General features: G+C 39.9%; 1 protein-coding gene across 14 annotated transcripts in view; it reads right to left on the bottom strand.

The window, feature by feature from the left end:
- LOC134810593 (uncharacterized) overlaps positions 1 to 16100 on the bottom strand; it is a 277013-nt gene extending 260913 nt beyond the window's left edge. For 3 of the 14 annotated variants that reach the window (XR_010159059.1, XR_010159060.1, XM_063815827.1), the window contains exons 1-2: positions 15176 to 15983; positions 2023 to 2135 (exon numbers count right to left, since the gene is read on the bottom strand). Coding sequence is in view for 6 of the 14 variants with exons in the window: in XM_063815827.1 (XP_063671897.1) it covers positions 2045 to 2135; positions 15176 to 15408 (324 nt within the window). In the remaining 8 variants the exon portion in view is untranslated. The other 11 variants (XM_063815836.1, XM_063815842.1, XM_063815846.1 and 8 more) reach the window with 9 other exon arrangements.
- Between the last annotated feature and the right edge of the window lie 320 nt (positions 16101 to 16420).

The following is a 16420-nucleotide window of genomic DNA, read 5'->3' as shown; positions in this document are numbered from 1 at the left end:
TCTGAAACAAAACTGATTGGTTTCAAATCTCAGCTTTGCCATCAATCAGCTTTGTGAATGTGGGCAGTATAATTTACCTCCCTGTGCTCCACATTAGTCATTTGTAAAGTGGGCATTAACTAGAGCCTACCTCAAAAGACTGCTGCGAGGATGAAAAGAGTTAGTACACACACAATTGTTAGAGGAGGATCTGGCAAAAATATATTAGACATAGCTATTTTTATTATTGATGTATAGATTATGCAGTAAACTATATCAACATCAATAATCCTTTTTACCCAGAAACAAGTTGGAGAGAAGAAAAGGAAAATGAATTTTAAAAACTGAATGAAAGGTAAAAGTATCATTGGAATATTTGGAGCTGACTGTAAAGACTGTGACACCTTCCGATTTTTTGTCCCTTATCATCAATTCAGGTATTCCCTGAAGCACAATCAGTTGACCAAACTAAGAGCAGTGCCCTCAGGAAAGAATAAAATGAATAGTTTAATTTATCAACATCATTTACCCAGGTTATTTGAGTTCTTTTTATTTATTTATTTTTTTTGAGACGGAGTCTCGCTGTCGCCCAGGTTGGAGTGCAGTGGCGCGATCTCGGCTCACTGCAACCTACACCTCCCAGGTTCACTCTATATTCCTGCCTCAGCCTCCCGAGTAGCTAGGACTACAGGCGCCCGCCACCACGCCCAGCTAATTTTTTGTATTTTTAGTAGAGACGGGGTTTCACCGTGTTAGCCAAGATGGTCTCGATCTGCTGACCTCGTGATCCACCCGCCTCGGCCTCCCAAAGTGCTGGGATTACAGGCGTGAGCCACCGCGCCTGGCCGGTTATTTGAGTTCTAAGCCAGAAAACTGAGAGCAGACACACACATAACAATACTTGGTTGCAAAATGGAAATAAAAAGCAATGTGTTAGGATAGGCTAGATTATGCTCCAGTAATAAATAATCTCCGAATCTCAGTAACTTAATACAACAAAAATGAATTTCTTGCTCATTCTACATGTTCAATTAGGGTTAGCAGGAAGGCTCTGACCATCACAGTAACTCAGGGACTTAGGTTGATGAAAGCTTCATCTTATTGATCTTCAAGGATCAATAAAACAGTGGAAACTGAAAAGGGCCAATTATGTACTAGCTCTTAAAAATGTCTGCGTTCTTCCCAGAAGTGACCACATGAGACTTCCTCTCACGTTTCAGCCAACAAAACAAGTTACATTTCACTGTTCAAAAGTCATAGCTAAGTTAAAATGGGATGAGGAAGAATAAAGTTACCATGTATCTACAAGGAGAAAAGCTTAACAAAAAGCAAGAAAGCAGCACATACAGTGACTGGTGGATTGCATTATTGTTCCACAAATATTACTCTCCCCTCCTGCACTCTGTGGGCAGACTGTACTTTTCTGCACCAATGACTTTGGACTTGGCCATGTTACTTACTTTGGTGAACAGAAAATGGCAGAAGCGAGACTGCCAGTTCTGAGCAGAGACCAGTCATCATGAGTCTCTGCCAACTCTCTTGCACTCCTGCACTCTGCCATGAAAATGACAGACTTAAACCAATCCATACCTAAACTATAGATCCTTGAGGGAGAAATGGATGTGCGTTGTATAATACTGAGATTGGGGAGTTCTTTGTTGAGCAGCACTGTTTCAGCAAAAAGATGACTAATACAGTGACTCAACACAAGGATTTCATGAAACTGGCTACTACACATATGGTTTCCAAGAAAGGATATGAAATAAGACCTTACTCGCTAGTATTCTAAGAAATGTAAAGCAAAATGAGATGGTGTTACATTATTTGTATACTAGCTAGATATAGAACTAAAATATAACTATCCAATTATTTACAAATTAAATAAGAAAAAAATAAAAGGAGAATTTCTAGTGCTTTTGAGGCTAAGATAATAAAATTAGAAAGTCCTTTTATCCCAGGAAAATCGTCTTTAGTCCATTCCTGCTGCTATAGCAAAATAGCTTAGACTGGGTAATTTGTAAATAATAGAAATTTATTTCTCACAGTTCTGAAGGCTGGACCAAGATCAAGGTGCTGGCAGATTCAGTGTCTGGAAGAGCTTGCTCTCTGCTCCCAAGATGGCTCCTTGTTGCCACAGATGCTGTGTCCTCACATGGCTGGAGGGACAGAGGACAAAAGGGACCAGAGCAATCCTTTCAACCTCTTTTTTAAGAGCACTAATCCCATTCATGAGAGTGGAGTGTTCATGCCTTATCACTTCCTAAGACATATTCCTAAAAGGCCCCACCCTGTAGTACTATAACACTTGGTATGAAGTACCAATGTATGAATTTTGAAGGCATACATACATTCAACCATAGCATAATTCAAAAAAGGAGCATGATAAAGGCAGAAAGCTCTTCATTAAGGCATTATTTATAACAGTCTAATATCAGAAACAGCATAACTATGCAATAGTAGAATATTTTAAGTAATCTATGGTCCTACTAATATTATAAAATATTGTACACTCATTAGAATAATAACTATGAACTTTCCCTAAAAACATGGACAAATATTTACTAAGTGAAAGAAGGAGAATATAAACATATACCTAAGCTGTAATCGTAATTATGTAAATAGATATTTAATATATATAGATAATGACTAAAGGGAATTTGGAGAAATTTAAACATTTGTGCTGTAGCAGTGGTTATATGGGTGAATATTTTTCTTCTGAAATCTAACGCAAAAAAATTGTTCTTTTGACAATAAGTATAATTTTTAAAACAACAAGGAAATTTCTCTTCTCAAGAATATACCCATGTGTGTAAGAAAGAGTTGGTGTTTGGGTTAAAAGATGCATTTTTTAAAGAGTGGGAAAAAAATGCAACACATTTTTAATATTGAAGATCCCTGGGTATTCTGAGTAATCTATATAACTTTCTGTATTTTTCAAATGTTTTTACAATGAATGTGCTATAAGCTTTTGAAAAAAGTTATTTTAAAAATACATGAACGTATTTTCTAGCGTCACTTCTGAGACCCCACAGCTCACCTAGTTAGTGCTATCATTTCTTGAATCCAGTGAGCTGCCTGTAGACAGAGTTCCTCTCCACAACTCAGTAGCCCATAATTTGATTTGAGACAAAGCTAAATATAGCCCCAACTTTGGTAGGAAGGATGGGAATCTGACTCTCCCTGCCTTTTCTTCCCCCCCATCAGAGGCAACAGGATATTCTTTTCAAGACAGGTGGCCTGTGAGCCTTGTCTAAGATCAAACTGGACCTTGAAATTTTTCCTGGTAACATTTTGAGCTCTGGAGCAGTGTGGTCCTACCAATAAATCAAGTGTTGGAGGAGTCTAGACTAGGGGCTTTTTAGACAGTTCTGCTAAACCTTCAAATGTTTTGTTATCCTCCCCTCCCCACCCCTACTTTGTACTAGTATGTAGGGGAACCAATCCAAGAGATAACAGACAGATGACAGGTTCCCCCAAGAACACAGACTCCCCACAGTCTCACCAATACCCAGGCATGCCAGGTTCTTCCTGAGTTAAATGCCTAGGAGGCCTGAAAGAATAAATTCATCCTGGAGAAGTCTTGTGGGTTGTAGCTTTAGAAATTCAGGGAACATGTCTCTGGGGCCATCCAATGGAGAACACAGCCTGTATCAGAACCTTAGCAGAGACTTTGGGCCTTTTGGGGTCTCAAATTTATCATCTCTGAAACAAGTACAACGAAATTAACATTGCCACATGTGGGCACTATAAAGCCTTTTTCAAATTAAAAAAAGGTCAGTGATAGTGCTAATAATAACAGTGATTATGTCATTTAATAAAACGGTCTTATTTGAAAGCTAAAAAGGAGCTTCAGGGTGGCAAGCACTCTAATTATAGTATGTCTGCCTTGTTTAAATCTTGATACATAAGTACATGGTACAGGGCCTGAGGCAATGCCATCTCCAAAGAGCCCTTTTCCATGATCTTAAAACAGTCACAAGGGAGTGTCTAGGTCCTGATGGCTACTGTCTTGAGGCTTTTCTAGTGTTCTGGGAGTCAGGAAGCTTCTCCCTCCTTGAAGCTATTGGTAGAGCCCAGTTGCTGGCGAAACTGAAAAACGAGGAGGTAGAATACCCTAAAACAGGAGATGTCTGAGATACAGGCAGCTAATAGGGCTGTAAGGTTTTGTCGGGATGCTTCCCTTCCTGATGAAGGGTCCTGTCCCTGGATTAATGGTGAAACTGGCATGTCACATCTCTAGGAAGACAACATCGTGTTCCATGACCACGTAGGGTATACATCTGCATTCAGCCGGGATTGCTCCTAAACCTTCCTAGACTCCATCTCTGGCTCTGGGGTTACCTGTGGGTGGGGCGATGCAGACACACAAGAAAACCTCCTCTACAAATTCTTCCTGTAGTTGGTTGATTGTATTCTAAGACCTTCGTTGGGATGGGCGAGGGACGGGGCTTGGTATGGCGTCCTCTAAGCTCTCTGCCCTCTGCCGTCATCATTCATCTGAGCCAGTGAGAGAGGGGTCGGGGAGACGCGAGGGTGGTTCAGGGGGCGTGCAACCTGGGCCGATTCTGCCCCAGCACACTGGTTGTCGGGAGCCCCGCCTCCGCTCGCGGTTGACAGCTCAGCTGGTGCCGAGCAACTCGTGCCAGCCAGTCGTGTCTCAGCCTGGAGAGTGCGCACACCGCCGCCCGGGCAGCCGCTGGCTCCAGCTCACGAAACAGCCCCGGGAGCCGCGCCGCTCTGAGTCCAGCCTCCTACTGAGAACAGTCCCTCCCTTGTGCGGGACCTCAATCTGAAAAAGTCTGATTTAATTGGTCTGGAATGAAGCCTTACATCAGCTTTTTAAAGACCTCCCCCAAATAATTCTAATATGTAGTCAGGGTTGAAAACTACTAATTTATAATGTGGCTAGAAAGACACTTCTACTTCCAGACAGCATGCGGTAATAGGGTTGGTATTCATTCCCCTTCACCCCTGACAGAAATTACTAAAAAATAGGACAAGATATATAAAATAATTATTTTCAGACACTGGATATCAGACAACATAGGAAAGTTATCCAAGAGAAGAGAGAAACAAGCAAAGTAAGCCATATAACTGTCCTACTTAACTGCCCCAGAACTCACAGAGAGGCAATCCAGGCAGAGCCTGGTGATCTCCCTGAGTTGAAGAGATCATGCAGAGATTTGAGAAGGCCAAGGCAGGTAGAGTTCATGGGGAAGAGTACCAGAAAGAATAGAAAATTCCAGAGATCTGTGGAGAGTCTCCCTGAATATTCAGCTGAATACTGATCAGTATATCAGGAAACTACCAAGGTTGGGGTAAGAACCACACAAGAGAATCAGATTAAACAATCCTCTTGGCTCATACAAGGCTGGAAGTAGTTTGTTTCATCATCTACTAAAGTGGGAAAAGCCTCATAATTAACAGGATATTGGCTAGAGTACTTAGAAGGGTATCACCCAAGTAATGGGGAAAATTAATCATCTTTAAAAAGTTGCTTGGGTTCCCCATAATGAAGCTTAAGATCAAGAAGGATCTGTTTCCAACTAACTTAACTGTGACCCAGAATAAAGCTCAATAATGTTTATGGGAATGCAAAACTATCTAACACCCAATATGTAAAATGTTTAATGTGTGGTATCAAATCAAAGTATTGCCAGGTGTGCAAAGAAGCAGGAAACAGTACTTAAAATGAAGAGAAAAATCAATTACCAGAAACATACTCAGAACTGAACAAATGTTAGAATTGTTATTATAGTATTTCAAATGTTCAAGAAAGTAGAACAAAGATTGATCAAATGAAGTAAAATATTAATACATGGGCGGGCACAGTGCCTCACGCCTGTAAGCCCAGCACTTTGGGAGGAGGCGGGCAGATCACCTGAGGTCAGAAATTTGAGACCACCCTGGCCAACATGGTGAAACCCCATCTCTACTAAAAATACAAAAATTAGCCAGGCGTGGTGGTGGGTGCCTGTAATCCCAGCTACTCAGGAGGCTGAGACAGGAGAATTGCTTGTACCCGGGAGGCAGAGATTGCAGGTTGCAAGGAGCTGAGATTGTAACATTGACAAGAGTGAAACTCCATCTCAAAAAAAAAGAAAAAAAATTAATACATGAAAGTTACAAACTTCTAGAGATGAAAAAGACAATATCTGAGATGAAGAATACACTGGATGGAATTAACAACAGATTAGACACTGTAGAAGAAAAAGTTAGTGAACTTAAAGACATAGCAATGAAAATGATCCAAAAATAAAACAAGAGAAAGAAGACAAAAAGTGAACAGAGCATCAGTGATCAATGGGAAAAATTTAAATGACCTAATATATATGTAACTGAAGTCCCTAAAGGAAAGGAGTTATAGAGGGCAACAAAAATTTTTCAAAAAATAATGGCTGAAAATTGTCCAAGTATAATGAAAACTGTAAACACACAGATCCGGTAAGCGTAACAAATCCAAAGCACGAGAAACATGAAAGTAACCACACCTAGGCACATTTTAATCAAATTGCTTAAGATCAGTGATAAAGAGAAAAATTTATAAGTATTCAGGAGAAAAAAGAACATTATATAGAGAGAAACAAGGATAAGAATGAGAGCATAACTTGAAAATTAAAACACAACAGAGAAGCCAGGCGCACTGACTCATGCCTGTAATTCCAGCACTTTGGGAGGCTGAGGAGGGCAGATCACCTGAGGTCAGCAGTTCGAGACCAGCCTGACCAACATGGAGAAACCCCATCTCTACTAAAAATACAAAATTGGCTGGGCATGGTGACGTATGCCTGTAATCCCAGCTACTCAGGAGGCTGAGGCAGGAGAATCACTTGAACCCGGGAGGTCGAGGTTGTGGTGAGCCGAGATGGCATCATTGCACTCTAGCCTGGGCAACAAGAGCGAAACTCCATCTCAGGAAAAAAAAAAAGACAACAGAGCAACATCTTTAAAGAGCTGAAGGAAAAAAAGAGCAGTCACCTGGATTTCTACAACCAGCAGAGTAGGTTTCTTGTGCATACAACCCGTGTAGTCACACAGGGCTTTGCACTCAGAAGGACTGGCTTGGTTTAATGCTCTGTTGTTGATGACTTGAAATTCTTAATAATATTTGAAGAGGGGTCTACATTTTTATTTTGCATTGAGCCCCACGAAGTATGTAGTCAGTCCTGATAACCAGCAAGAATATCTTTCAAACATGAAGGTGAAATAAAGACTTTTTCACATACAAAAGCTGAAAGAATTTTCCCACCAGCAAATCTGCACAAGAATAAGAAGGATTAAAGAAATTCTTTCAGGCAGAAGGAAAATGATACCACATGAAAATAATGAAGAATATTGGAAATGGTAAATATGTCAGTAAATATGAAACTTTAAAAATATCTTTTACATCACTAATCAGTAAGGAAATGCAAATCAAAACCACAATGATATTTCACTTTATACCCATTAGGATGGCAATTATTTTAAAAAACAAAAACAGAAAATATCAGTGTTCATGAAGATATGGGGAAACTGAAACCCTTGTACACTGTTGGTGGGAATGTAAAATGGTGCAGCTGCTGTAGAGAACAGTATGGTCGGTCCAAAAAATTAAATATAGAATTACCATATATGCAATAATCCCTCTTCTTTTGCAACCCAAAAGCATTGAAAACAGGGACACAGAGAGACATCTGTACATCCATATGTGTTGCAGCATTATTCACAGTGGCAAAAGGTGGAAACAATTGAAATTTCCATTAACAGATGAATGGATTAATAAAATGTTGTATAAACATATAATGGAATATGATTTGGCCTTTTAAAAGGTACATCATTATAAGCCTGAGCAACAAACTGAGACCCCATCTCTACAAAAATACCAAAAAAATTGCTTGTAATCCCAGCCATTTGGGAGGCCAATGTGGGAGGATCGATTGAGCCCAGGAGGTCAAAGCTGCATTGAACCATGATTGTGCCAGTGCACTCCAGCCTGGATGATAGAGTAAGACTCTATCTCACACACAAAAAAGTACGTAATTACAACACATGCTACAACATGGATGACCCTAAAAGAGATTATGCTAAGTGAAATAGGCTGGAGACAAAACAACAAATATATGATCCCACTTATAAAAGGTGGCTAGAGTAGGGTAGTCAAATTCATAGAGCCAGAAAGTAGAATAGTGGTTACCAGGAGGTAGGGGAGGGAGAATGGGTAGCTACTGTTTAATGGATACAGAGTTTCAGTTTTGGAAAAAGAGAAAATTTTGGAGATGAATGGTGGTACTTGTTGCATAATAATGTGAATGTACTTAATGCAACTACTGACCTGTACACTTAAAATGGCTAAACTGGTAAATTTGTGGGGGAAGAAGAGTTTATTTAGTTCTTTTTTTTTTTTTTTTTTTTTTTTTTGAGACAGAGTCTCGCTGTGTCACCAGGCTGGAGTGCAGTGGTGTGATCTTGGCTCATTGCAACCTCTGCTTCCCTGGTTCAAGCGATTCTCCTGCCTCAGCCTCCCGAGTAGCTGGGATTACAGGCGCATGCCACCACGCCCAGCTAACTTTTGTATTTTTAATAGAGACAGGGTTTCACCATGTTGGCCAGGATGGTCTGTGTCTCCTGACCTCGTGATCTGCGTGCCTCGGCCTCCAAAAGTGCTGAGATTACAGGCGTGAGCCACTGTGACTGGACTATTTAGTTCTATTTATTCATTTATGCAATGATGGTCTCAGCAGTAGGTAATAAAATATAACCTTATATTTAAAATTCATTTTTCATTTTGAAAGGTTTGGATCTTTGTCTCTTCTTTCTACTTCACTATTTTATTTATTTATTTATTTATTTATTTATTTATTTATTTTTAATGGTGGTGGATCTGAGATCTACCTTACTGTTTTAAATACTTAACTGCGACCAAATAGAAGATAAATAAAAATTGTATTCTCTTACTTTTCTCTAAGGCCATGCTGGTACAACTAGAATTGGCTCTTTAGAATGTAGGTATCATTTATAGTAAGCTGGAGATTTGATCACAGAATGATACATGTAAGAATGTCATAGCACAAAAAAATGCACAGATATTTTTAAAAGGACAAATTTCAGGACACTTTCCATCTGAGTTCATAAGAAAGTCCTCTTGAGTATCCTTCAAAGTTAAAACCCTCTCCCCTTCAGATTAATGAAAATATTAGGATGCATAGAACACAATGGGCACTGGTGATATGGCCCATGGTAGCTGAATTAGATTGAGTATAAATGAAGTCTTCACATAATAGCGAAGAGGCCAACAGAAGAAAGGCCAGAAAGCCACTTGAAACTCATGTCCATGGAAGACCAAATGAAGTTGATTTAACTGTTCCCTTAGAAAGATATTATCCCATTGCTTAGCCCTCAAAGTGCTCATACTGCTACTTTCCTTCTTTATATCACCAGTTCTGGGAGCAAACCTCCTGAAAGAATGGAAGTATAGACTGTAAATACAAGACTGTGGGTACAGCAAAGGGGCTCTTATGCTCTAGTTGTTTGTGTCTAGATACTGTCAAATGTCCCTTGTGATGCACAATTACCCTTAGCGGAGAACCATTAACCAAAATAAATGAAATAATATGTCATGTTCATGCATCAGAAGACCCAATGTTGTTAAGATATCAATTCTCTATAAGTTGATCTATAGACTCAATGTAACCCCAATCAAATACCCCACTGGCTTTTTGTCTACATTTACAAGTGAATTCTGAAATGTATATGGAAATTCAAAGAACCTAACACAATGAAAACAATTTTGAATAAGAAGAGCAAAGCTCAAGAATTTGACTACGTGATTTCAAAACATATAAAGCTACTGTAACCAAATCAGTTTGGTATTGGTCTAAAGATAGATAAGGGAGGCTGAGGCAGTAGAATTGCTTGAACCCAGGAGGCGAAGGTTGCAGTGAGCCAAGATTGTGCCACTGCACTCCAGCCTGGGCAACAGAGTTAGACTCCATCTCAAAAAAAGAAAAAGAAAAAAAAAAGGCAGATAAATAAATCAGTCAAACACAATGGAAACCCAGATACAGACAATTATATATGTGGTCAATTGATTTGAACAAAGGTGCTAAGGCAATTAAATGGAAAAAGGATAGTGCTCTTAACAAACAGTGTTAGAACAACTGTACATCTACATGCAAAAAAAAAAAAAGATAAGAAAAAAAAAAACACCTTGATCACCATATACAAAAGTTAACTCAAATGGATCATAGGCCTAAATGTAAAAATGCAAAACTATAAAACTTCTAGAAAAAAATAGAATATTTTTGTAATCTGGATTAAGTAATGATTTCTTAGATACGACATTAAAAGCAGAACCATAAAAGAAAAAACTGATAATGTTTATTTACCACAGCAAAATTTTAAAATGTCTGGTCTTCAAAAGACACTGTTACTAAAATGGAAAGACAATCTGCACAGTGGGAGAAAATATTTGCAAAGAACATATATGATAAAACTTGCATTTAGAATATGAAATGAACCCAATGAACTCAGTGAAACCCAAACAACTCAATGGAAAATGGGCAAAATATTTCAACAGACACTTTACCAAAAATATGTAGATAATAATCAAGCTCATGGAAAAAAAACTCAATATCATTAATCATTAGGGAAATTTAAGTCAAAAAACCATAACAAGATTTCACACCCACTAGAATGGCTATAATATAAAAGATGTACAGTAACAAGTATTGAGAAGGAGGTGGAGAAATGAGAACCTTCATACATTGCTAGTGGGAATGTAAAAGGTACAACCCTTTTGGAAAATGATTTGGCAGTTTCTTTAAAAGCATGCCTAGTGTTATATACCCCGAGAAATGTGCCCAAGAGAAATGAAAGACATGTGCACAAATAATTATAGCAACTTTATTTGTAATAGCCATAAAACTGGAAACAACTCAACGAATGGTGAATCAATAACGTGTAGCACATTCATACAATGAAATACTACTCAGCAACAAAAGGAAATGAGCTACTGATACCCACAACAGCATAGATAAGTTTCAAAATAATTATGCTGAGTGAAAGAAGCCGGACAACAACAAAGAGTAGATACTGTATGATTCCATTTATATGAAATTCTAGGAAATGCAAAGTAATATATAATGACAAAAGCAGAGGGGCGAAGGAGGAATTTAAAAAGGGCAGAAGGAAACTTTTTGGGATCATGGATAAGTTCGTCATCTTGATTGTGGTGATGATTTCACAGGTATATACATACGTTGAAACTTCAAATTGCACACTTTAAATTTGCCCAGTTTATTGTATGTCAGTTATATCCCAATAAAGCTGTAGAACAGCAACAACAAAGAGATGGCTAGGCAAGCATATTACAGTAGTTGAAGTTTGACGTTAGAAATTCACTGAATCTTCTCTGAAGTCATTGTCCTCTGACAGTTGTCTGCAGGTTTCAAGCTATCCACCTACACAGAATGTGCAATCTGCTGGGCTTCAAAAGCACACATTGAGGCAGATGGCCAACAGCTGACAATTCACTTAATTTCTCTTTTTAAATAGTTATATACTTGAAAAAGGATCGAGTTTGAATTAAATCCTCACAGAAAATTTCTATCACAGCATGGGATTCACTTCAATAAAGCATCTTCCCACTGTCATAAATCTGCTTGTGTTCTTTTGGCAAAATTTTCTTCCCACTCAACCTGGCTTTGTTATCTTGTCAAGCCAGACAAAAATTCACCTCCTGTATAAAGCTGTCTCTGATCATCTGCCTTTTTTAATTTTTTAATTTTTTAATTTTTCTTTTTTGAGATGGAGTCTCACTCTGCCACCCAGGTTGGAGTGCAGTGGTGCAATCTCGGCTCACTGCAACCTCCGCCTCCCTGGTTCAAGTGATCCTCCTTCCTCAGCCTTCTGAGTAGCTGGGATGACAGGCGCACCACCACACCCAGCTAATTCTTTGTATTTTCATTAGAGATGGAGTTTTACAATGTCGACCAGACTGATCTCAAACTCCCGACCTCAAGTGATCCACCGGCCTTGGCCTCCCAAAGTGCTGGGATTAACAGGCATGAGCCACCGTGACCGGCCTCATCTGCCTTTTAGCACCATAGAGAGGTGCCATTAACCACCTGGTTTATATTGCCAGCATGTAGGGGCTGTCATATGGTACCCCAGCCCCACCTCCCTACCCCATCATTATTTTTTCTTAAAGAAAATAAGCTTGCCACTTAGAATTTAAACTTTACAATTAAGATAAACTGATTTAGAGAATAAATGTAGACACTTGAAACAGTCACAAGGATCCCCAAACCAGATTATAATCTGACTGAAAATATTAGCATATCAGAGATAGAAAAAGAGATGTACCTAAGAAGGGAGGACAATCATCAGTGGACACTTACTGTCCAGGAAAAAAGAACCTATGTGTACACCTTGATGCTCTGAAGCTATCAAATTATTTGAAATTTAGAATCCACTAATTAATTCCTCTTGCTCTAGATTCAAGTTTCAAAAACAACCTTTTGGCTGTAATTTGGCTCTCAAATGTGGCACATATACCGAGAGATATTTTGCTGGGATCATAAAAGAGAGTCTAGTTCCCTAAGATGTTAAAATTCTCATTATAAATTAGTAATTTGTTATTCTGGGTTTATATAGTAGTCCTGTGATTTATCAGTTTAAGAAACAGACTTGGCTGGGTGCAGTGGCTCATGCCTATAGTCTCAGCACTTTGGGAGGGTGGGGTGGTAGGATTGCTTGAAGCCAGGAGTTTGAGACCAGCCTAGGCAACATAGCAAGACTCCATCTCTACACAAAATAATTTTTTAAAAGTAGCCGGAAATGGTGGTACACAACTGTGATCTCAGCTACTTGGGAGGCCAAGGCAAGAGGATCCCTTGAGCCCAGGAGTTGGAGACTGCAGGGAGCTATGATTGCACCACTTCACTCCAACCTAGGCAACACAGTGAGACTCCATCTCTGAAAAAAAAAAAAAAAAAAAAAAAAAAAAAAAAAAAAAAAAAAAGAAAGAAAAAGAAAAGAAACAGACTTAACAAGTTAAAGACCAGATTTCAACATATTTTCCAAGATAATGCCACTTTCTATGGCCTGTTAGGGAAGTCAGCTTTCCTTGGAGAGAGAGAGAGAGAGAGAGAGAGAGAGATGTCTACAGTTCATCTTTCTGTTACAGCACTTACTCCATACTCCAGTTACTGAAGCATATTATAGAACTACAGATTCTGAGTTACTTGAGGGTAGTTTTGTATCCAGTTTGTGCTGGCCTCCACCATCATTGCTCAATAAGTAACACTGAACTGAACTGAATTTGGATAACATGCAAAGCTGCTTTTTTACATTTTTTAGTTGATTGGGAGTTAGAAAATCGTACCAAAAACACCAGTCCCCAAGTATAACCTCTAATACGCTAACATTCATTAAACCTCTAACACTATAGCTAAAGTTGTTACATTTTTTAAAGTACGCTAAACTGGGGAATTGATTTTTAAATGAAGGGCAAAGTAGCACTAACCTCAGTCAAGTTACTGTAAGTGTTTCATTTGGGAATTGTGAAATTTTTTAAAAACATTTCAAGACTTATCATTACATCAACGAAGATGAATATAGGTGTAGTTTGTCAGATGAGTAACTATTAAGGAAACCATGAATGTTTGCTATCTACTTTCACAATTAAACCACAATTTAGAGGATCAAATTCTAACCCTACAAACTTTTTTTTAACCAAAGACAGGGAGAAAAATCATACTCTTGTGATAAGGAGTCATAATTCATTTTAAATTCTGCAGGATTAATGCTGCTTTCCAGATAAGAATAATTCACCCCGTGTGCGTAAAGTGATTAAGGAGCCTTGGAATTATAAATACACATTCAGATTAATTTTTTTGTTCTAAGCTTTAAATAAAATTTCAAAGTATTTTATAAAATAATTAACATCCCATAGATATGCTTTTTTAAAAAAGTAATTATGTCTATAAAAGTAATTTGTATAAGGCAATAACAATTTTACTTTATAAAAAAATCAAACAATGAATACTTTTTGCTTAATTCTTTCTTAGGAGCAGTAATTTATTATGGGTTCCTTAGAAGACATGTGATTTATTTAAGCTCTATTAACTGAATGTGAGTCTGTTTTCTGACATAAACAGTGGATAGTGTTATGAAAAAATAAAATTGTCAGTGAATAGGCTAAATTTCATAGTTCACAAATATAGCTATCCTGAACATAGAATACAGATCCAATGAACATTTAGTTTTATAATTAGCACTGTTTTAATCCAAATTCCAATTTTATGCACGGAAAACTGAGGCCTAGAGAAATGAAGTAACTTTTTACAGACCCGTTAGCTCAGAGGCTGGAATCACTAGGCCTGGTAGTTTGATTTATGAGTACTACCTTCCATGAGATAAAAAGCTAAAAATGCTGTGATGAGGACATGTTTATTTCTAAAAAGCCTGCAGCACAATCTATCTCTTCTCCCAAAAATCGTATGTATGACAGATTTTTAGTGTTACTGCTGCTACACGAAGAAAATTGAGCCTAATATGTTCGGTCTTCCAGGCCAAAGCAAAGGATTGATTTTAGAAGGAACTTGTCCTGCATGGCCTCCATCCAGCCATCAGGCAGGGCTCCAGCTCTGCAGGGGAAAAAGAGATAGCCCAGGAAGAGGGAATCACCACCCACCCCACCCTGCGATCTGTATCTAAGAGAAATAACCCTGAAAAGAAGAGCTATAAGAGATGGCAGTGTGTGCTTTCGTCCGGGTGCACTTCCCGATCCTTCATCTTTCATGCCCATCTCTGATGTTTCCATCCTGGTATAGCCTTCTGAGTCATGTGTTCATCTCTCCTTTGGCTCAACCCAACAGACACAGCCTGCAATCTCACCTCCATCAACACAGCAAATGTCTGTGTCTCAAAGACCTCGAGATAGAGCTTCCTATGCTTTAACCCTTCCAGGGGCACACCTTTATTTCTGGGCAACTCAACACTGTCCCTCCTCCTGCCTCCACCACGGGCCCCATTACCTCCCTACCCTTCTCCAAGCAGTAGTCACTCAGCGCCAACCCCTCTCAGGCGTCGGGATCTTCAGTCCGGGGCCCCAGCCCTCCGCGCGGTTCTCCTGCCCAGCGCACCGTGCGTTGCCACCCCCATCGCGTTCCTCAGCCTCCCGGGCTCGAGAGGCAGGAGCTGGCCATGCTCTCACCTCATCCAGGGTGTGGCCGCCGCAGCTGCTTCTTCCTCCTCGGCCGCTGCTGCCCAGCTCCCGGCTGGCTCCGGGCGCCGTCTTTCCCGGCTCGGGGTCTGCCGTGGGGACTGAGGGGTTCGCGTCGCGTCCCCCGACCGGTAAGGCGTGTAGTGAGCCCGGCGGGACGCGCGACAGCAGCAGCCAAAGTCGCATCGGCGGCGGCAGCAGGACCCGCTGTCTGTCCCCTTCATGGATTTCCTGGGCCTGGCCACCCCAGTCCTAGCTACGGTTCCTGCTTGTTTTCCTGGTGTCTTCCGGGACTGCCAGGGCGCATCCTCTGGGCCTGGCTGAGCATCCCCGTCAGTTCCCTGGGCCTCGTCCGCGGCTGCCTCTGCCACCTGCTCCGCCCAGATTGCTTTGGTCCTTCTCCGGCAGACACACTCAGCTGCCCTTCATGCTCTGTCGTCTCCCCATTCTCTCTCCCACCCACTGCCTCATTCCCAGATCCCACGCCGTTTCTTCCTTTCTATCCGCTCCAATGTCACCTTCTCTTTATTTCCAACCTCAGATAAGTTTCTCCTTTTCTTTCTGTCTCTCTCAATATTTTCCCCGGTTTCATCCTCCTCCCCGCGCCCCCGTATCAGTCATCCTTTTATAATTTATCCAGTTTTTCGTCTCCTATTAGTTCCTCAGAATCACTACTGCAGGTTGTTGGCTAGCCTCTTTTCTTCCTCTCCGTTTCTTTCTCTTTCCTAAAATCTTTTCCTTTCAATTTTCCCTTGAGTTTTTCAATTGTAAAAACTTTCTCCCAAACAACCTAAATTTTCCTTTCAGTTGAGACTGATTGCAGTTTTCCATGAACTCATAGTAAAGCATATATAGCTTGGTATCCACCATAAACCAAGAAAGTGTTTTAACCTTTTTTTAAAGTTGGTCAGTTAAATAAATTATCCCATAAATATTCATTCTGAAAATCCAGTTCTTATATCCTACATTTGTCCTTGAAAACAGAGACTAGTTTGCTTTTGTATCCAGCAAAGCAAAATGTTTCTGCAACACTATTGCATATAGCATAAGTTCAGCAGGGGAGGGGGAGCAAGGTTTGTCTTTGTAGTTGGGCACTGTGGATCTCAAGGTTCATAGGCAACAGCTATTATTGTTGACTGACTGAATGCAGACAAAGCTGAATTCATCTCAGCTCATCCTTCCAAATCTGTTGCTCAGTTCTGTGTTTTAACCCCAGCCCTATCTACCCAGCTGCTC

The sequence above is a fragment of the Pan troglodytes genome, chromosome 1, assembly GCF_028858775.2.
Source record: "Pan troglodytes isolate AG18354 chromosome 1, NHGRI_mPanTro3-v2.0_pri, whole genome shotgun sequence".
Taxonomy (NCBI): Eukaryota; Metazoa; Chordata; class Mammalia; order Primates; family Hominidae; genus Pan; species Pan troglodytes.
This window is presented reverse-complemented; position numbering and strand designations above follow the sequence as displayed.